Below are 21176 nucleotides of genomic sequence, written 5' to 3' on the forward strand. Positions count from 1 at the left end.
CCCCGATTTCACCCCCAATTTCCCCCCCCCCCCCCCCCCGAGGCGGATCCCGGTGCTCCCACCCCCCCATCCCACCCCTCCCGGGGGCGGGACCCGGGGCCGGTCCCGCAGCGCTGCCGCCGCCGCCTCCCGCCGCTCCCGGCTGCCATTTTAAGGTGAACAAAGCGGAGGAGGCGGCGGCAGGTGAGTGGCTCCGCGGCGACGGGACCCCCTCCCCCGGTACCGGCCCCGGCCGCGGCCCCGCGGGGCGAGCGGGCTCCCGGGGCGGGAGGGCGCACGGGGGGTCCCCGCGCCCCGCCGCGCACGGGGGGGGTTCGTCCTTCCCCGCCGCCCCACCTGCACCGGGGTCCCCGCCGGGCTTCCCTCCGGTACCGGCGTCCCCACCGGCACCGAAATCCCCTCCAGGGGCACCGAGTTCCCCACCGAGGTCCACGCCGGTACCGGCCCCGGGGTCTCACCGGGGACCCCCGCGGGACCGGCCGCCGGGGTCCGCACCGGTACCGGGCTCCCCACCGAGGTCCCCACCGGGATCCCCACCGGTACCGGGGCTCCCAAAGCCGAGAGGCCGCTGCTCCTCCCGGGGCGGCGGGGCCGGGGGTCTCGCTGCCCGCCCGCTGCCCCCTCAGAGGGGAAGGGACCCCCGGACCTCCCGCCCGTGTCCTCCCCCTCGGCCCCGGGGGGCATCGCTCTCCGGTTCCAGCTCCAGGAGCCCGAGACCCCCCAGTCCCGCTCGGGGGGGGGGGTCCCCACAGCTGCCGGGTCCCGGTGGCCGCTCGGACCCCCGGGAGGGCGGGGGGATCAGTTCGCGGTCCGGGGGTGAATCCGACCGCGATCGGGAGGTTCGGGAGTTTGTGGGACAAGGGGGTGTTGGGACACTTGAAGTGGAGAGGGGTTGGCTCGGGCAGCCCCAAAGCCCCGGGGGCACCACTGGGGCCCAGTGCCCACCCTTGCCGCTGGTCAGGGGGTCCTCCCAACCCCCCCACCCACCGTGGGGGTCTGATCCTGCCGCTGAGCTCCGCCAGAACGGGTGCCGGGGTTGGATTTCCCACAGGGCTTCAGGTTTCCCCTGATTCAGGTGCTGCTCCCTGCTCCGGGCTGGGGTCTCTGCACCGCGTGGGGGGGTCCCCGCATCGATTTCGAGAACCCCCCCAAATTTTTACGCACCGATTCACCACTTTCCTGGGGGCTGCTGCTCACGTGCCCCGTGTTGTTATTATTATTATTATTATTATTATTTTCCTCTTTAATCCTTCAGATCTGCTTACGGCGGCACCCTCGGGGCGGGGGCGGGCCCCGGATAAGCGCTGTGCTGCTTTCAGGAGAATTTAAACAATCCCCGGTTCCTCGGGCCGCGGTGGGGGGGTTCTGGGAGGGGGTGTTTCGGGGTCCCCGGCGTGGGGCAGGGCCGGGGCGTGACGGGCCGGGCGCCGCCGGTGACTCACCGTGCCCGTGCCTCAGTTTCCCCGCGCTGACTCCGGTGCCGCGGCGTTGGGCGGGTGTTGACGGTGCTGGCGACGGGAGTGGGGAGGGGGGGGGGACCAAAGTCCCCACGGGGCGGTGGAAACGCGGCGGTTCCGCCTCGCGCCGGTGCCGGCACCTCCTGGCACTCAACCGGCTCTGACTCTCCGTCCGTGTCCCCTCCAGGCTCCGCCACCATGTTCAGCAAGAAGTCCTACGACAGCCCCCCGATGGGTTACGGCCCCCCCACCAGCTACGGCCCCCCCACGGGCTACGGGGCCCCCACGGGCGATTACGGCTACGACTACGGGGTCCGCTCGCCGCCGCCGGGCTCCTACTACATCGAGGACGTGCCGCAGCACTTCTACAAGTGGTCGTCGCCGCCGGGCGTGGTGAGGATCCTGGAGGCCACGGTCATCCTGCTCTGCATCGCCATCTTCGCCTGCGTGGCCTCCACCCTGGCCTGGGAGTACGGCTACGGCTTCGGGGGGCTCTACGGCAGCGGCCTGGGGGGTTACTACGGCTCCGGCTACTACGGCAGCGGGCTGAACTACGGGTACGGCTACGGGGGGTACTACGGCGGCGTCACCAACCCGCGGGCGGCCAACGGCTTCATGATCGCCATGGCCGTGCTCTGCTTCCTGGCCCAGCTGGGGCTCTTCGTGGCCGGCGTCAGCAAGTCCAGCAGCACCCGCTCGCGCCGCTTCTACCTGGTGGTGCTGGTGGTGAGCGCGGTGCTGGCCCTGGCCATGCTCATCGCCTCCATCGTCTACGTCGTGGGCGTCAACCCCCAGGCGCAGATGACGGGCAGCTACTACTACAACCCCCTGCTGACCATGTGCAGCCAGATCTACAGCGGCAGCACCTACCTCAACCAGTACCTGTACCACTACTGCACCGTGGACCCCCAGGAGGTGAGGGGGCAGCCCCAGCTCTGGCCAGACCCCCCCCTCTCGCTCTGGGCACAGACCCCTTTGGGCTTCGTCCCGCGGGGTGTGGAGTTGGGGAGGGAGAGGGTGGGTGACCACATGTCCTGCCCTCGGTCCCCGTCCTGCCCTCGGCGTTTTCCCTCTCTCTTTAATGACTTTGGGGTGATCTCGGGCTACTGGAGGAACTGGGATGATCTGGGGGTGTAGCGGCAACTGGGACAAGTGATCCAGGGCTGCAGGAGGAGTTGGGATGAGCCGAGGATGTGGGGGAGAACCAGGATGAGCTGGGGCTCTGGGAGGAATTGGGGTGATCCAGGGCTGTGGGAGAAATCAGGGTGATCCAGGGTTTCGGGAGGAATCGGGGTGTCCTGGGGTTGTGGGAGGAACTGGGGTGATCCAGGACTGTGGAAAGAACCAGGATTATCTGGGACTGTGGGAGGAATGGGGTGATCCAGGGCTGTGGGAGGAACCAGGATGAGCTGGGGCTGCAGGAGGAGTCGGGGTGATCCAGGGATGTGGGAGGAATTGGGCTGAGCAGGGGCTGTGGGAAGAACCAGGATTATCTGGGGCTGTGGGAGGAATGGGGTGATCCAGGGCTGTGAGAGGATCCAGGATGAGCTGGGACTGCAGGAGGAATCGGGGTGATCCAGGGCTGTGGGAAGGGCTGGGGCAATCCAGGGGTGCGGGAGGACCCGGGTGATCCATCTGCCTGCACCAGGAGTTTCGGGGAGGGGACGGGACGGGCTCTCAGCCCGACACAGACCCAGTTTCTGGACCTTTGTTCTCCTCAGCTGTAAAAGTGTTGGAGCGGGGCCGGGACTCTCTGGGGCTGGGAAGGGTCAGGGTGCCACCAGCCCGGCTCGAGACCCCAAGGGGTCCGTGGGGCAGCCAGAACCCTCAACCCCCAGCCCAGTCCCCAGCCCCGGGGCTCCAGCTGGTGGCACACGTGCTGGACCGGCGCTGCCGGTTCCCATCCGGCCGTGCCGGCCGTGCCACATTCCTGAGCCCGGCCCCGGCTGCTCCTGCTCCCTGCCAAGGCCAAGCAGGGCCTGCTCCATCCCGGTTCCTGTGTGGCTGCAGGGATCTGGCTCATGGCAGCCGTTTGGGATGCCTGGTGTGGGAGCTGGCGCGTGGCTGAGCCAGCAGCAGGGTCAGGGTGCTGCAGGGAGGTGCTGGAGGGTGCCAGCTCCATGCTGCTTCCCAAATCCCAAATTTGTCCTGTCCCCTTGGGAAAATAAACCACCCTCCATTGCTTGACCTGGCCCCTAAATCTCTGGAACCCCTGATGGGCTCCATCCCGGGATGGGGGGACCCTGCTCCTCTCCCCCTGCCGTGATAGGAGTCCAACATCAGGAGGATTTGGGGATAAAGGGAGCAATTCCCGCTCGTCCCAGGGAACCCAGCCCCTGTGACCCCCGCCCTGAGAGCCCCCTCCCTCCTCCCCTCCAGGCTGTGGCCATCGTCTGCGGGTTCCTCATCGTCATCCTCCTCTGCCTCATCTGCTTCTTCGCTCACAAGACGCGGAGCAAGATCTGGAAATACGGAAAACCAAACATCTACTGGGACAGGGTACCGGTGGCCCAGGAGGGTCCCAACGTGGAGGAGTGGGTGAGTCTGAGGTGGGCTGGGGGTCTTGAGGGGGGGGGGAATCCCTGTGAGCTTCCTCCCTACCTGCCCTGTGCCAGACATTCCCAAGGCAGGGGTGGGTCAGGATGTGCCGGGGTGAGCACAGGGAGGATGTGGGGACCCCAGGGCTGTGTGGGGACCCCAGGGCTGTGTGGGGACCCCTCCCCTTGCCCAGCCCAGCACCCCAGAGCCCAGTCCTGGTGTGTTTGCACACCCCGTTATCACACTCCCTGTGTCCCTCCCTGTCACCCCGTGTTTCCCCAGCCTTTGCCATTCCCTGACACCACTGAGCTTTTCCCGGCGTGCAAAAACTGGACGAGCTGGTCTCGAACTCGCTGAAAGGCAAACAGGGCGGGACCTGATGGGCTGGGGGCCAGGGGCTCCCTGCTGGAGTGTTGGCCGGGTCCTGGCCCCTTCGCTGGCCGTGGGACAGTGCTCAAAACAGCAGCCAGGGGACACTGCCCGGGGACCTGCAAGGGGACCTGCCCGGGGACCTGCCCGGCCACACTGCGCGGTTTCGGTCTGGGCAATGATTAACTCGGCTCTGCGGGGATGTGCCAGCAGGAAGCCGAGGGATTTACAGCTCCCCTGAGCCCGCGTCCCCGCGGGGGGCATGGTGGGGACCCCCCTCCCCGTGCAGGTCCCAGCCTGGCCCGGGGATGTGCCACGTCCTGCCCCGGCTCTGCAGCTCCCTGAGCCTGGGCAGGGCTCAGGAATGCCTGCAGCATCCCGCAGGGAAGGAGGATTGGGAATGTGCAGAGCGTGGCTTTGGGGGTGCTGCTGTGCTCTGGGTGAGGAGAGGCTGCCCAGGTTCCCCCTGGGGGCTGCCTCCCTGTCCCTGTCCTGTCCTCATCCCCATCCTTCAATGCAGACCTGGAGTTCTCCAGCCCTGGGAATCTGGGCTGTGCTCTGTGTGTCCCTCCACCTCACTCCATGTGTCCCCCCACACCTTGTTTCCACATGTCCCCTTGTGTCCCCCCATGTCCCCACACCTTGCTTCTCATGTCCCCCCACGTTGTGCTCCATGTCTGTGTCTCCCTATGTCTTTCTCTCTGTCCCTCATGTCCCCACTCCTCTCTCTGTGTCCCCACATCTTTCCCCAGGTGTTCCTCACATCCCCACTCCTCTCTCCCTGTCCCCACTCCTCTCTCCCTGTCCCCACTCCTCTCTCCTTGTCCCCACTCCTCTCTCCCATGTCCCCACGCCTCACCCTCCTCGCCTGCAAGTCCAATATTTATTTTTCATTTCGCAGAAATCCCTTTGTTGGGGTTTTATTTATTTGGTTAAAGTCCCTCCCTTGCAAAGCATTTCCTGCCCCTCTGGGACACAGGGCCCCACTCCCCGGGGTCCCCTGGGGGGGGTCTTTCTTGGCTTGGTGACACTTGGAGTCACCCTCAGGTGACACCCCCCCCTCAGCTGGGGAGGTTTCGGGGTGTGATTCCCTCCTGGGACGTCCTGTTCCCGTTTTATGGGACCGAGATAACGGGGTGACCTTCGAGCGGGCGGGAGCCACCGAAGCCACCCCGCTGCCGTCGCGGCGTGGCCCGGGGACACGGCTGTCCCCACGCTGCTGGCCCTGTCACCTGGCGGCCCCCAATTAGCCGCGGCTTCGTTAGTGGGGGGGAAGGTGCCGTCGGAAGCGGCGTGACCGGCCGGATGTCCCCAGGGCCCCCATCCCGGCAGGGACCGGCTTCCGGCACAAACAGCCCACAAAGGCCAGGAAGGAAGCGGGAGGGGGGACAGACGGACGCCCCGCGTCCTCCTGGAGGAGCCCCGGCCGTGCCAGGGGGGTGATGGGGGTCCAGGGTGGGGAAGTGCTGAATAAGGGGCTAGAAACCCCCCCAAAGCCAGGGAGGTGTCACCCTGGGGGAGTCAGAGCCCCCCGAGCTGTGTCCGTCTGTTCTTGTCCCCCAGTGGGATCCCCCCCTCTGCCCCTTGGGGGCTCTGGGGTCTGTGGGTCCTTCTCCAGCCTCCCCCTCCCCAAATGCTGTGTTGCCCACCCAGGGGGCCTCCCCTCGTTCCTTTTTCCCCCATAGCCATGTGGGACACCCCAGTGCAGCTCTGCCAGGGCTCATTCCTGGATTCGGGGGGGGTTCGGGGTTCTTCTGACTGTCCTGTGTCCCCACTGGTCCTGGGAGTTTGGTCTCAATCATTGGTGGGGTTTGGGGGGTCCCTGGGAGTTTGGGGGTTGCCAGGGAATGTCAGTCCTTTGTCACCCTGGATCTGCCCCTCAAAAAGCTCCTGCAGCAGCTGGTGGGGTTTTAGGGGTCTCTGAGGAGTTTGGGGGCCCCGAGGGGGCCAACAACCCCTCGCCATCCTTGACCTGCCGCAGGATTTGCTGCATGGGACAGACACCAGTGTCCCTTTTGTCCCTGTGTCCCCACCGTGCCCTGCTGGGGGGGCTGGGCAGTGTCCCCCCCTCAAGCCTGGACCCCCCTGACCCCTGTCTCTGCTGCAGGTGAAGAACGTGACGGACGGGGCCAGTGCCCAGGACGAGACGGCCACTTTGGCCTACTCAGAGAAGCCCACGAGCCCCATCACTGCACCCCCCTACAGCCCCCCCTGCTACAGCCCCCCCCCGAACGGCTTCTACCCCTCGGGCACCTACAGCACCCGCGGGTGAGTGTGGGCAGGGCTGGGGGGGACTGGGCATCCGTCCCCTCCGTGACACCCCTGTGACCCCCACAGGGACCCCCAGAGATCAGGGAGGGGAGTTTGGGGGGCACATCCCCTCCGTGACACCCCTGTGACCCCTGCAGTGACCCCCAGAGATCAGGAAGGGGGGTTTGGGGGGCACATCCCCTCTGTGACATCCCCATGTCCCTGCAGTGACCCCCCTAGAGTGAGAGACAAGAGAGGGGGGGTCCGGGGGGTACATCCCCTCTGTGGCACCCCTGAGCCCCCTGTAGAGACCCCCCCAGAGTGGGAGCCCACGGAGGGTGCAGGGAGGGGGGTCTGGGCATCCACCCCCTTGGTGACACCCCCGTGTCCCTGCAGGGACCCCCCAGAGCGGGAGCTGAGGGAGGGTGTGGGAGGGGGGTCTGGGTGTTTGTCCCCTCAGTGACACCCCAGTGTCCTTGCAGTGATCCCCCCAGAGCGGGAACCAAGGGAGGGGGGTCTAGAGGGTACATCCCCTCTGGGACACCCCTGTGCCCCTACAGTGCCCCCCTGGAGCAGGAGCCAAGGGAGGGGGGGTCTGGGGGGTACATCCCCTCTGGGACACCCCTGTGCCCCTGCAGTGACCCCCTGGAGCAGGAGCCCATGGAGGGTGCAGGGAGGGGGGTCTGGGTGTTTGTCCCCTCAGTGACACCCCCATGTCCCTGCAGTGACCCCCTGGAGCAGGAGCCAAGGGAGGGGGGTCTGGGTGTCCATCCCCTCCCTGACCCCACTGTGCCCCCCACAGGGACCCCCCGGAGCAGGAGCCGAGCCCCGTGGAGGGGAAGGGGCGGGAGCAGCCCCCCAACCCCAAGCCCCCAATGCGCCGCGGGCGCCGGCGCCGCCGGAACCCGGAGCTGGACGAGTCCCAGTACGAGACCGATTACACCACGGCCGTGGAGTCCGGGGACGAGCGGGACCCCGACCAGTGGGCCAGGTGAGCTGGAGACCCCCCAGAGCACCCCCCGGAGCTGGAGCCGCCCCTGAGGGACTCACTGTGCCCCCCACGCCCCCCCCCCAGCCTGTACCCCCCGATCTCCTCGGACGCGACGCGGCAGAGGTACAAGCAGGAGTTCGACTCGGACCTGAGGCGCTACAAGGAGCTCTGTGCCCACATGGACGCCGTCAACGACCGCCTGGGCCAGCTCGGGAAGCAGCTGGACAGTGTCCCCGAGGACAGCCCCCAGTACCAGGTGGGAGCCGTGGGAGTACTGGCACACACTGGGGTGGGGGGGGAGCCTTGGGAATGCTGCAGGGCAGCAGGGGTGGGTGTTGTGGGGGGTACGGGATGCTGGAGGGTGTTGGGGATGGATGTTGAGGAGCTGGGTGGGTGTTGTGGAGGGTATGGGATGCTGGAGAGTGTTGGATGCTGGGAATCTGGGAGGGGTGTTGTGGAGGGTATGGGATGCTGGAGAATATTGGAGATGGATACTGGGAATCTGGGAGGGGTGTTGTGGAGGGTAGGGGATGCTGGAAAGCATTGGGGATGGATGCTGGGGATCTGGGATGGGTGTTGGGGAGGGTATGGAATGCTGGAAAGCATTGGGGATGGAGGTTGAGGATCTGGGATGGGTGTTGTGGAGGGTATGGGATACTGGAAAGCATTGGGGATGGATGCTGAGGATCTGAGATGGGTGTTGGGGAGGGTATGGAATGCCTGAAAGCATTGGGGATGGATGCTGGGGATTTGGGGTGGGTGCTCAGGAGGTCCTGGGCTGCTGCAGGGCGCTGGGGATGGATCTCTGTGGAGCTTCTGGGATGCTGCAGGGCATCAGAGAATGGATGTCGTGGAGAATTCGGGATGCTGCAGGATGCTGGGGATGGATGTCGTGGGGCCTTGGGAGGCCACGGGGCACCAGGGATGGGTGTGGGGGATCCAGGGTGTTGCAGGGCAGTGGGGATGATTTTTGCAGAGGATCTGGGATGCTGCAGGACACTGGGATGGGTGCTGAGGATCTGGGATGGGTGCTGAGGATCTGGGATGGGTGCTGAGGATCTGGGATGGGTGCTGAGGATCTGGGACGCTGCAGGATACTCGGATGGGTGCTGAGGATCTGAGATGGGTGCTGAGGATCTGGGATGGATGCTTTGGAGCTCTGGGATGCTGCAGGGCACCAGAGGTGGATGTCAGGGAGCCTTGGGATGCCTCTGGGCGCTGAGGGTGGATGCTGGGGAAGATTTGGGATGGATGCTGTGGAACCTCAGGGTGCTGCAGGACACCAGGGCAGCACTTCTGCCCTCCCTGGGGTGCTCCCCAAGCTGTGCCCCCCCCGTGACCCCCTGTGACCCCCCCTTCCTGCCCTTCCCTCTGCAGGACCTGGCCGAGGAGTACAACAGGCTCAAGGACCAGAAGAGGGTGAGTCAGGGGTGTGTGTGGGGGGGGTGACACAGCTGTATGTGGGGGGTTTACCTGCCTCCCTGTGCCCCCCCCGTGCCCCCCACCCCTGATGCCAGCACCCTGCTGCCTTTCAGAGCCCCGACTACCAGAGCAAGAAGCTGGAGACCAAAACCCTGCGCAACAAACTCTTCCACATCAAGCGGATGGTGAGCGACTACGACAAGGTCCGGGGGTGACCTGAGCCCCCCCCACGGAAAGAGGGGCACGGGGGGGTCGGCCCTCTGCTCCCCCCCACCCCCTCTGCAAAGACTTTGGGGCGTTTTGTGCCTTTTGCTGTATAAAAATCCCCCCAAAACCGCCCCCGTGCCAAGGCTGGGGGGCTGGAGGCAGCTGCTGGTGTGACACCCCCCCCCCCGCACCCCCCCAGTGTCCCCCCCACCCTGTGAGTGCCCCCCCAAGTGCCTTCCCATCCTGTGGGGCCCCTCCCACTCCTGTAAGTATGTTTTTTTGGGGGGGTCTGCACCCCCCTGGGTGCCTTCACAGGGGTTGGGGTACCAAACCATGGGGGGTGGGGGGCAGAGAATGCCTTGGTCTCGGGCCCCTCAGGGGTTTGGGGGGGGGAAGAACCCTTTTGGGGACCCCCCCCCCGGTGATATTTTATAAGGAACTCTTTGAAACTGTGTAATATTTCTTTTTTTTTTTAAATAAATGAAGTGTATCTATTGATTTTAAATTGGGGTCGGTGTGAAAGGGGCTTGGGGGGGCACGGGGTGAGGGGAGAGTGACCCTTGGTGCGGGGGGGGGGAGTCCCCCAAACCACCCCACCTTGAAAGGGGGAACACCAACCCCCTCCCAAAAGCCCCAATCCCAACCCCTGTGCTGACTCCTCCCCTCCCTCCTCCTGATCCAGCTCTGCCTCAGCAGGATTTATTCCCAAGGGACACTCCCCCCCCATGTTAAATACCATCACCCAGGAGCCCCCCCCCAAATCCCCAGATTACCCATAAAACATCCAATTTTAGGTATTTTATAGGGGTTCCATTTTTGGGGGGGCAGGGATCACATCCCCCCACTTGGCTCCATCCCCCCGGGGTGGGTGATGAGCCCCCCCCTCCCAAATCCCTGCTCACACCAGACCCCCGGGGCTGTAAGAAACATCTTTTATTGACTTAATTCATTTGTTTAGTATCATTGAACAAGGATTATATTTTCAGTGAATCAACCTAAATGCCAAATCCCGGCTAATCCTGACGCCGTCTGTCACACCGAGGGGGGGGGAGAGGACCCCCCTGATCCCTCCTGGCTGGCTCTGCCCACCCCCCCCGCTTCCATGTGCCCCCTCCAGCCCTGGGGACCCCCCCCCCCAGCAGCATCACCCCTTTCCAGCCTGATTTTGGCCCCCCAAAATCTCCTTTCTCGCCCAAATGTGGCTTAAAAAAAACCCCCCAGGGAGGCACAGGACCGTGGGGAGGGGGCTGCTGGCAACCACCCCCCCGCTGTGGGGAGGGTGGAGGGTGCTGGGTTTGGCCTGAGGGGGGGAAAAGCAAGAATGAGCCCAGGGGGAAGGGCTGGGTGCTGTTCACACCCCAAAAAACCCCCCCAGCCCCTCCTGAGACCCCCATCCTGTCCCCGTGTCCTCCCAGTGCCCCCACGCCAGAGATGCTTCAGCAGAAGGTGGGATCAGCCCCAAAAAGGGGCTGCTCCAAGCTCAGCACATCAGTCCTCGAGGCTGGATCCGGCCTGGTGGGCACAAAGGGGTTCTAAAATGACCCTTTTTTCCACGATTCCCAGGACTGGAGGGGGGGAGAACAGAGCCAGGGGTCCCAGCCTGGCTGGTCCCGTCTCCCACCGCCTCCTGCCTGAGCCTTCCGACATCTGAAATCCAGATTTGGAGGAGCAAAGGGGCTGGGATCCCCCTTCCCTGGGGCTCCAGCACAGGGGCAGAGGGAGGGACCAGCCCTGGGGGTGCTCCGAGGTCCCTTGGGATGCTCCGAGTTCCACAGTGGGGAGAGGAACCAGCCCTGGGGGTGCTCCAAAGTCCCTGGGAGGGGGGGGAACCAGGGTGGGGCCGGGAAGCTCCACGGGGTCCAGAACAGTCCGGTGTCCAACGGCGGCGACACGGGGAGTACCTTCGGATTCAGGGGGACAACGCCACGCCCCCGCTGCTTTTCTGGGGACACCACCGTGACCCCACAGCTCCTGCGGGGAGCAGGGCCCCCTCCTGTGGCAGACAGAGCTCTGAGGCCGAGGGCCAGCACAGTTACACCCCCGGGACACCACGGGAACGAATCCACGTCCAGCTGTGGGGGCGATCCCGGGATGTCCCTCCCCGCGCTCCGTCCCTACTGCCCCGTCCCGTAGGGCCAGTTGAAGGTGCTCCCAGACAGCAGCATGTCCCTGATTAGCGTCTCGATGGGCGTCTTGCCCACGAGCCTCATGAAGAAGAGCTGGGAGATGAGGGCGGCGGGCACGGCCCGGAGCGCCGGCAGCCGCAGGAGCAGCCGCCCGAAGCGCTGCGGCTGCGACGGGTACTGGGAGCGCACGTACTCCGTCAGGGCCACCTGAGCCTTCTCCTGCAGCCCCTCCACGTGCGCCGGGTCCGACAGCCCGCAGGCGTCTGCAAGACAACGGGGAGCACCGGTTGGAGACACCCCCAGACACCCCCAGACAGCAGCACCCCCCCCGAATTCCCGCCCGCTGTGGTGGCGCCGGCAAGGACCGGGCAACTCCACGGTGTGGGACGGGCATGGATGGAGCGAGGGGTGAGACCCCCACGGTTTTCCAGGGGGTGTTTGCATTCCTGCAGGGAACGTTCGTCCCTGCACCCCGATGGACACGCCGGGATGACCAAAACCACGGCGGTGAAGCGCCGGGGAACGAGGACCCTCTGCCACCTCCGGATGAACCCCGGAGCCCAGCGCCGCTGCTGCAGCGTGGGATGGGCACGGAGGGACCAAGGGATGGGGCTCCCCGAGGTCCCCCTCCATTTCCCTGAGGGTATCTGTGTTCCTACAGATCTGTTCTGTTCCCACCACCCTGGGGAGGCTCATCCCTGTACCCAGAGAAACCCAGGATGCAACACACCACAGGGGAAAGGTACCAGGGAACAGGACCCGGATGCTCCCTGGACCCCAAAACCACCTCTGTGGCACGGGAAGAGCATGGACGGACCAAGGCAGGAGGCTGCCACCTCCCTGTTTTCCAGGGGGTATTTGCACTCCTGCAGATCCCATTCCCATCGCCCCGGGAAGCTCAGCCCTGCATCCAGACGGACACGCTGGGACGCTACAACGCACGGTGAAGCGCCGGGTAAGGAGGGCCCTCTGCCCTCTCCAGACACTCCCTGGACCCCAAACCCCCAGGAAAACACCCCCTCCCTGGTCGCTCCCACCCCCAGCCCAGCCCAAACCCCCCCACCCCCGGCACCGCCGACGTACCGGGCGTGAAGAGCGCGATGGCTTTGAGGCAGCTGTACTCGGCCGAGTCCACCTGGAGCCGGTTGAGCTTCTCCACCTGGTCCTGGAAGATGCGGATCTGGTCCATGAAGGAGACGACGCGGTCGGCGGACATGGGCGAGGCGTGGAAGCCGGCGGCCGCCAGCAGCGGGGCCATGTGGAGCGGCAGCGCCGACTGCGCCGCGTTCAGCACGAACAGCTCGCTCCAGCTGAGCCGCAGCAGCGCCACTTGGTCGGACACGGGCAGCTCCGGGAAGAAGGGGATGTTGCGGGCCCACTCCACGGTGCTGAAGAGCAGGCGGGCGGCCAGCTCGCAGATGTTGTCGATGCCCATCACGCTGCCCTGCTGCGCGTACTGGGAGCCGTAGCGGGCGGCCGGGTAGGGCTCAGCCCGCAGCAGCTGCGAGATGAGCTCCGACACCGGCTGCCCGTTGAAGTATTCCCCGCTGGGGATGGTGTTGGGGCTGGTGCTGGAGTGGCTTGGGGGGATCCGGCCCCGCTGCACGGCTGCGGGACGAGAGGAGGGGTGGGTGGGTCCTGCCGGATGACCCCGGCCCGCTCCCGGCGTTCCCAGTGCCCACGGGAAGGGTGGGGAGGGATGGGGGTGCTCCCATCACCTGCCCACCATCCCCACAGCCTGCCATGGGGATGTTCCCACCATTCACCCTGACATCCCTGGCATCCCCATATCCTGCTACAAGGATGCTCCCACCATCCTCACATCCCCAGCATCCCCAGCAGGGCCATATCCTGCCACAAGGATGCTCCCACCACCTGCCCAGCATCCCCAGCATTCCCATATCCTGCCACAAGGATGCTCCCACCATCCTCACATCCCCAACATTCCCAGCAGAGCCTTATCCTGCCACAAGGATGCTCCCACCATCCTGACATCCCCGGCATCCCCATATCCTGCCACAAGGATGCTCCCACCACCTGCCCAGCATCCCCAGCATTCCCATATCCTACCACAAGGATGCTCCCATCACCTGCCCAGCGTTCCCAGCAGAGCCCTATCCCGCCACAAGGATGCTCCCACCATCCTCACATCCCCAACATTCCTAGCAGGGCCATATCCTGCCACAAGGATGCTCCCACCATCCTCACATCCCCAGCAGGGCCATATCCTACCACGAGGATGCTCCCATCACCTGCCCAGCGTTCCCAGAAGAGCCTTATCCTACCACAAGGATGCTCCTGCCACCTGCCCACCATTCCCAGCATCCCCAGTATTCCCATATCCTACCACAAGGATGCTCCTGCCACCTGCCCAGCGTTCCCAGCAGAGCCCTCTCCTGCCACAAGGATGCTCCCACCACCTGTCCAGCATCCCCAGCATTCCCAGCCTCTGCTGGGAGCCTTATCCTACCACAGGATGCTCCCACCATCCTCACATCCCCAGCAGGGCCATATCCTACCACAAGGATGCTCCCACCATCCTCACATCCCCAGCAGGGCCATATCCTGCCACAAGGATGCTCCCACCATCCTGACATCCCCAGCAGGGCCATATCCTGCCACAAGGATGCTCCCACCACCCACCCAGCATCCCACCACCCCCAGCAGAGCCACCTCCTGCCATCCCAAGGGACGAGGAGCAGCTTTGAGGCGCCCGGGGAGAGGGAGGTGGCGCGAGCCACGCTCGTCCATTTAATATCCCGGCGATCCATCAGCTTCCACCAGCACCCACGGCCCCAACCACGCCAGGCTGGGTGCCCAGCTGGCACCACAGGCCCTCCCACGCCAGCTGCAGTCGCTGCCCGGGGTCATGGCACGGCAGGAATCATTTATTTCCACACGAAACGTCCCCCCTGGAAGCGCCGTTGCCCCGGAGCTCCTGCTCCTAATTGCAGGCAGGAAGAGCCATTTTTCGGCTCCCCCCACCCCCATTAGTGCCCAGTATTTGCTCAATCCCTGGTAATTAATTTATGGGCTGTTCGTGAGGCACTTAAATGAGAGCTCTAAATCATGCTAAGTGGCAATAATGCCATCCCGACTCCTCTGGAAAAGAGGGAATTACTGTCCTGCTTCCAGCATCCGTCCCCTCTTCCTCCCTGTGTCAGTGCCACCTGCCACGGAGCAGCCACAGCATCCCCAGCCCCATCCTGGCACAGCCCCAGCCCCAGGGACTGGAGATTTTTGGGGGATAAACCTGAGGTTTTTTGGGATCATCCTGGATGCAGAAGCATTTGGGGTTTGCACACACCCCCCACCCCAGGTGACGGGGAGCGGGAGGAAAGCAGGCTGTGGGATTTGCTGGGATCCAGGAGCCCACCCCAGCAGGTGATCCCTGCTCCAGGAGTGTCCCAAGGCTTTTCCAAACAAACACACGGGGTGGGGGAGGCGAGGAGAGGAGGGAAACCCAAAAACCACCAAGAAAAGGGGCAAAGGGGGGGGCGTTTGTTGGAACCAGGGATATCCCAGGGATTCCCAGGCCACGCTGGGAAGCACCCCTGCCCTCATCCCTGTTACCTTCCTTCCTCATTCCCACTCGGAAGCACTTCTTCAGGCGGCAGTACTGGCATTGGTTGCGGTGGTGCTGGTCGATCTGGCAGTCCCGGTTGGATCTGCGGGAAGCATCGGGAGCAGGTGAGGGGTCAGGAAGGAGTGACTCCCCCCAAGGGGTCCCTGAGCTCCCCCCCCGAGCTCCTCCACCCCCCCCTTCCCACCGGCCTCGGTCACAGCCCTTCCCTCCACGCTCCGATCCTATGGGAACAACCATTTCCTACATTTTCCTCCAGATCCTGCTGCCAGCGCTGCCCGGGGCTCTTGGGAAGCTGGGAAGACCCCCCCGGGCTCCAGTCCCTGGGGACATGTAGGGCCGGGGAGGGTGTCCCATGTCAGCAGCTCCCTGCCTGCCCACCAGACACGCCAGGAATTTCAAGGAATTCCAACTATTTCCTACGGGGCTGGGGCGGTGCTGAGCCCACGAGCCCTCTTGGGCACTGCTGTCCCCTGTCCCCAGAGGAGGGGGACACGTCCTCCAGCTGGGACAGAGGGATGTTCCCCCTCCCCAAATCCCCTGGGAGCCTGGGAGGGGGTCATGCCCACCCCTGGAACAGGGATCCATCCCTGAGCACGGCATTCCAGGCAACAGCAGCCATCCCCTGGAGCGACTGCTGAGCTCTGCTCCTGCAGGGAATAATTCCATCCCCAAACGGAATAATTCCATTCCCAAATGGAATTATCATCAGCATCCAACCCCCCCCCCCAGCCCCCATTCCAAGGGGAGACGCCGATTCTCACATCCCACCCCAGCAGCGAACGGAGAGGAGGGGGGGGGGAAAGGGGTGGGAGCAGGGAATCTGGGATAAATTAAAGCGGATAAAGCAGGAGGCAGGGCCGGGAATCGCCAGCTCGGCCCTGCCCGGGAATCCTGACACGAATCTCCTCAATCCCTACACGGCTCCAGAGGCGAGGCAGGCAGGGATTCCCACGGCGCTCCAACCGGAATTAATTCATCCCGAACATCACCGCTGCGCTCCGGAACGTGCTCCCGATGAAAACTTGTGCCGGCGGAGGAGCGATAACTAATCAAGGCGGCGGGTGACAACTTCATCTCCGGCTGCCGGGATCCAGCGCCGGGAGAATCCGCCCGCCCGCCCCCCTCCCCGGCCCCAGGGCGCCGGGAGAACCTCCCAGAAGCCACCTCAGCGCCTTCCCAGAGGACAAACCCGCCGGGACGACCCTCCCCGCGGCCTGGGGGGCCGCCGGGAAAAGCCCCCGCCATCCCCCCCCCAAAAAAATCATTTTGGCTCCCTCCAAGTGAATTAATCACCACGGCCTCGGGGAGCCCGGAAAACCCTCCCAGGAATCATCCCAGCCCCTTTCCAGCCCGGCTGACCCTCATTGTGGCCTCGGGGCACCGGGAAAACCCTCCCAAAAATAATGTTGGCTGCCTTCAAATGAATAAAGTCGGTCGGTTGACCCTCACCGAGACCTCAAGGCACCGGGAAAACCCCCCCCCGAATCATTTCAGGTCCTTTCCAACGGACAAAACCTCCTGGCTGACCATCCCCATGGCCTTGGGGCACTGGGAAAGGCCCCAAAAATCATCTCAGGTCCTTTCCAGTGGACAAAACTGCCTGTCTGACCCTCACCGCGGCCTCAGGGCACCAGGAAAAGCCCCCCAAAAATAATTTTGGCTCCCTTGAAATGAATAAACTCGCCTGGTTGACCCTCACCACAGCCTTGGGGTACCAGGAAACCCCCCCCAGAAATCATCTCAGCTCCCTTGAAGTGAATAAACTCATCTGGTTGACCCTCACTGCAGCCTTGGGGTATGAGGAAACCCCCCCAAAAATCATCTCAGACCCTTTCCAACGGACAAATCCACCTGGCTGCCCCTCACCACGGCCTCAAAACCTCCCAAAAATCCTCTCAGCTCCTGCCAGCAGCCCCTAACAAGGTTTTCAATGGACAAACCGGCCTGGTTGCCCCTCACTGTGGCCTCGGGGCACCGGGAAAACCCCCCAAAATCACCTCAGCTCCTTTCCAATGGATAAACCCACCCGGCTGGAACCCTGACACGAATCTCCCCAGTTCCCACACGACTCCAGGGGCAAGACAGGCAGGGATTTCCACTGGGAAACCCCCCTAAAAACCGTCCTGGTTCCCTCCCAATGCAGAAACCCACCTGGCTGCCCCTCACCGCGCCCTCGGGGCACCGGGAAAACCTCCCCAAAAACCACCTCGGATCCCACCAGCAGCTCCTAACGAGTTTTCCAATGGAAAAGGCAGCAGCGACCTGGGAAACTTCGAGGCTACAAAAGGCGTCGACTGTGCTAATTATGTAATTAGAGCGGGTAATTATTTAGTGCAAGAACTAAACTGAATCCAACTCACTTTTAATATTCAAATTAGCGCCATCGGGGCTCGGTGCCGCTTTTGACTCCGGAACAAAGCGGATGCCGGGGCTGCCGGGGGAGCTTTGTTCCCGGCCCCTCCGACACTTCACTCCCCACTTGGAAAACCAACAGTTCCTCTGTTGCTCCAAATCACTTCCCGGCACAAAAAGAGGAAAAAAAAAAAAAAAAAAAACCAACAAACCCCAAACATCACAAGTGGGAGCCCAGACCCCGGGGATGAGGGCGGGATAAAATCCCGGGGGATCCGAGCCCCGTCGCCCCGGTAATCTGGGATGCGGCGTCCGTCCGTCTCCCAGGGAGCCGCTTCGGCCTTCCCTTTGTTCCAGGAAGCTGGAATCTCTCAAAAGCCATCTGTATTCCCCATCTTCAAATCATTAATCCCGAGCCGAGCGGATCCCGCCGCTCCGGCGGGGAAACTGAGGCAGGGCCGGGGCGACGCCTCCGCACGCGCCGCGGCCACGGGGCGGGAGACGGGACACGCTCGGGGACGTGGGGACACGGGAAGCGACCCCTGCCCCACGCTGCCAGCCCGGGGGGCCCCACGGCACGGCCACGAGCTGCCTGGCTGACGTCAGCCGGGACCGGAGCCGGGAGCTGCCGGGAGCCGCCGGGAGCGGAGCCGCTGTGCACGGGGGAGGACGAATCTAGGCCGCCCAAACGGGAGCAAAGCGGCTCCCAGACAATTCCCTTCCCTTCTCTCGAAGCATCCGACCCCTTCCCTGGGCAAGCAGAGAGCGGGGTGTGGAGACGGGGTGCCCCACGGATGAGGGATGCCCGTGGATGGGGTGCCAGTGCCATCCTTGCAGCGCTCTCACTGGTTTGGAAAACGCCGCTGGAAGCGCTCGGATCCAGCCCCTATGGAGGTATTTCCCTCTCTGGGAGCAGCCTGACGTGGGGGGTTCTCCCCTCCAAGCGCCAGCCAGCCCCATCCTTGTTCCGAGCCCGAGAAACTCCGGAGTTATTGGCAGCTCCCAACTTGCCAGGGGTCATATCCCGGTCCTGCTGGTGGGCCTGGATCCACGGCAGCGCTCGGGGTGCTGGCAGAGGACGCAGCCCCTCACCCGGGGCACCCCAGCGGATCCCTGTTCCCGGCACCCCAGCGGATCCGTGCCCGGGCTCCCAGCACCTCCGGCCGGATCGGTCCTGCCGCGCCGTGCGGGGGCAGCGGCCGTGACCGGAGTGACTCACGGGCACAATTAATGCCGGAGCAGCGGCGGGCGAGGATGACGAGGATCCGGACACCGGCTGTGCCCGAGGGCCCCGGGAACAGGGAACACAGCACACGCATCCCGGGGGCCGGGGGGCTGCTGGGGTGGGGTGCAGGGCATGGGGAGACCCCGGTGCTGTACTGGGGGGACACTGAGATGTACTGGGGGGGATCCCTGTGCTGCTCCAGGGGACCCCTGTGCTGCTCCGGTGGATCCCTCTGCCATACTGGGGGACACTGTCTCATACTGTGCTACACCAGAGACCCTCGTGCTACACCGGGGGGCCACCGTGCTGTACTGGGGGGGCCATCTGTGCTTTCCTGGGAGGACCCTCGTGCTGCACCAGGAGACGCCTGTGCTCTGCCGGGAGACGCCAGGGCTGTACCGAGGGGGAACCTCTGTGCTGCTCCGGGGACCCCCGAGCCGTACCGGGCACCCTGTGCTGCACCGTGGGCCGCCGATCGTGCCGGGGGACCCCTACCCGGTACCGGGGCCCCCCGTCCGGCCACACCGGTGCCCCCGTTCCTGCTGCAGCGAGGCCACCACGCAGCCACAGCAGGGCCAGCGCAGAGGCCACTGCAGAGCCACACCAGTGACCCGCACCGGTGCCACCGGGGACCACCCTCCGACCCGCCACCGCGCCGCTGCCCTACCCCAGGAAGGGAGGAGGTGGTGGTGGGGACCCCCCCACCCCCCAGGCGCCCCCCAAACCCCCCCCCCCGGTACCTGCAGGTGTAGCTGAGGTTCCTGCGGATGCTGCGCTTGAAGAAGCTCTTGCAGCCCTCGCAGGTGAAGACCCCGTAGTGCTTCCCGCTGGACTTGTCCCCGCACACCACGCAGTCCACGGCGGCCCCGGCCCGCTCCTCCTCGCCGTGCTCCGCGTCGCTGCCGCCGCCCGCGGGGGACGCCGCCTCCTCCCCGCCGCCGCCGCCGCCGTTGGGCTCTCCCCATCCGCCGGCCACCATGGCCATGGCTCCGCGGGGCTCGGCACCGGCCGCGGGGCTCAGCGCCGGCCCCGCCGCCGCATCGAGCGGAGCCGCCCCGGTGGTTTGCCTCCCGCAAACGAGTTCGGCAAGTTTTTTTTTTTTTTTTTGGCCGAGCGGCGGCCGGTTTGGGATTTTCACGGTTGTTATTTTTTTTGGCCTTTTTTTTTTTTTTTTTGGCTGTTTTGTTTTTTTTTTTTCTTCTTCTCCCCCCCCCCCCCTCCCCGCTTAGCCCTCCCCTATCGCCGGGATCCCTTTCGCCCAGGGATTCGTTTTTCCCAGCGATTCCTCCCCCTCCTCCTCCCCGCCCCGGTTAACGGGGGGGCCCCGCGGAAACTTTGCGGCGGCGGGCGCGGGGCGCGGCGCATCCCCCCGCGGGGACCGGCCGCATGCGGGGGCCGCTCCCGCCCCCGGTGGCTCCTCCGCTCCGCGGCACCGGCTGGAAGGAGGAGGAGGAGAGGAGGAGGAGGAGAGGAGAGGAGGAGGAGGGAGGGGGCGGCGCTGCCCCGGCCCGCCCTCGCCCCCCCGGGCCCCGCCGCCGCACGCAGCCCGGTCCCGGTGCGGGTGCGGGTGCGGCGGGACCGGCTCCGCCGAGCCCCGGGGCTCTCCCCGCCTCCCGTGAAAGAGCAAAGTTCAGCCGCTGCCGCGGTGGCCGCCCTGGATGCTCCTCCCCGTCCTCCTCCCCTTCCGCTCCCGGGTCCTGCCCCGGTCCCGGCCCCGCCGCCGCACCGGGCCGCCCCCGCCGCCCCCCGCACCCCGCGGGGCCCCGCAGCCCCGGGCGGGGCGGTAACCGGCGCCCTGGGCCCGTGGTACCGGCGGTACGGGCGGTGGCAGAGCCGGGCACGGCCCCGGTGCGGGGCCGTGGTGATGGAGCGGGAGGTTTGGCCACCGGAGGTGGCTGGATGTGGCCCCTCCCGGTCCCCCGCTGCATTTTGGGGACCAGAGCCCTTGGCTGGCACCGGGAGAGCTCGGCACCTCCCGCTGCACCGAGAGCCCGGGATTGTGGTGGGAGGCTGGCATTGGAACAGGAGCCCAGCATGGCACCGGGATCTCAGCATCAAACTGGGAACCTGGTGTTATACTGGGAGCCCAGCATCAAACTGGGAGCCTGGTGTTGTACTGGGAGCCTGGCACTGTCTCAGGAGCCCGGTGTGGCACCAGGATCCCAGCACAGAACTGGGAGTCCTGCATCACTCTGGGAGCCCCACATTGGACCAGGAGCCCAGCGTGGTACTGGGAGCTCCACATCCTACTGGGAGCCCAGCGTGGCACTGGGAGCTCCACATCCTACTGGGAGCCCAGCGTGGCACTGGGATTCCAGCGTGGCACCGAGAGCCCGGCACCTGGGCTGCGGCGTCGCGGCACAGTGTGATGCTGTCGGGGGCTGCCGGGATGCTGGGAAGCTGGGAAGGAATTCCCCACTACTCCTGGCTGGGAAGCAATTCCCCACTACTCCTGGCCCGTGGCCAAGCCGTCGGCATCCTCAGTCCCCTCCTCTCGCCGACAGCCCCAGCGGGATCTTTAATTACCGAGGCCTCGGCTCGCGTGGGGCCGCGGGGTGATCCCGGGGGTCCCTGGGGAGCCACCAGCCCTGGGAGGGAGCAAAAGGGCCGGACGTGGCCGGGACCCGACTCCCGCGGCCCCATAAAGCCCGTC

The 21176-nt window shown here is 65.2% G+C and overlaps 2 protein-coding genes across 3 annotated transcripts; one reads left to right on the top strand and one right to left on the bottom strand.

Moving 5' to 3' along the window:
• Positions 1 to 138: 138 nt before the first annotated feature.
• OCLN (occludin) lies at positions 139 to 9729 on the top strand. 2 transcript variants are annotated; one of them, XM_032711799.1, is made up of 9 exons: positions 145 to 183; positions 1256 to 1297; positions 1645 to 2372; positions 3837 to 3995; positions 6472 to 6632; positions 7417 to 7605; positions 7690 to 7861; positions 8983 to 9024; positions 9141 to 9729. In XM_032711799.1, the coding sequence occupies exons 3-9, from the start codon at positions 1656 to 1658 to the stop codon at positions 9240 to 9242; spliced, it is 1542 nt and encodes a 513-aa protein (XP_032567690.1). In that variant the 5' UTR covers positions 145 to 183; positions 1256 to 1297; positions 1645 to 1655; the 3' UTR covers positions 9243 to 9729. The 2 variants fall into 2 exon arrangements, with proteins under 2 accessions (XP_032567689.1, XP_032567690.1); XM_032711798.1 differs by lacking the exon at positions 1256 to 1297 and having other exon boundaries at positions 139 to 183.
• Positions 9730 to 10152: 423 nt separating this feature from the next.
• Positions 10153 to 20033, bottom strand: NR2F6 (nuclear receptor subfamily 2 group F member 6). Its single transcript, XM_032711804.1, has 4 exons — positions 19264 to 20033; positions 14934 to 15028; positions 12444 to 12968; positions 10153 to 11623 (listed from the first exon to the last, which is right to left on the bottom strand). The coding sequence occupies exons 1-4, from the start codon at positions 19506 to 19508 to the stop codon at positions 11349 to 11351; spliced, it is 1140 nt and encodes a 379-aa protein (XP_032567695.1). The 5' UTR covers positions 19509 to 20033; the 3' UTR covers positions 10153 to 11348.
• Between the last annotated feature and the right edge of the window lie 1143 nt (positions 20034 to 21176).

The sequence above is a fragment of the Chiroxiphia lanceolata genome, chromosome 27 (assembly GCF_009829145.1).
Source record: "Chiroxiphia lanceolata isolate bChiLan1 chromosome 27, bChiLan1.pri, whole genome shotgun sequence".
Lineage (NCBI taxonomy): Eukaryota > Metazoa > Chordata > Aves > Passeriformes > Pipridae > Chiroxiphia > Chiroxiphia lanceolata.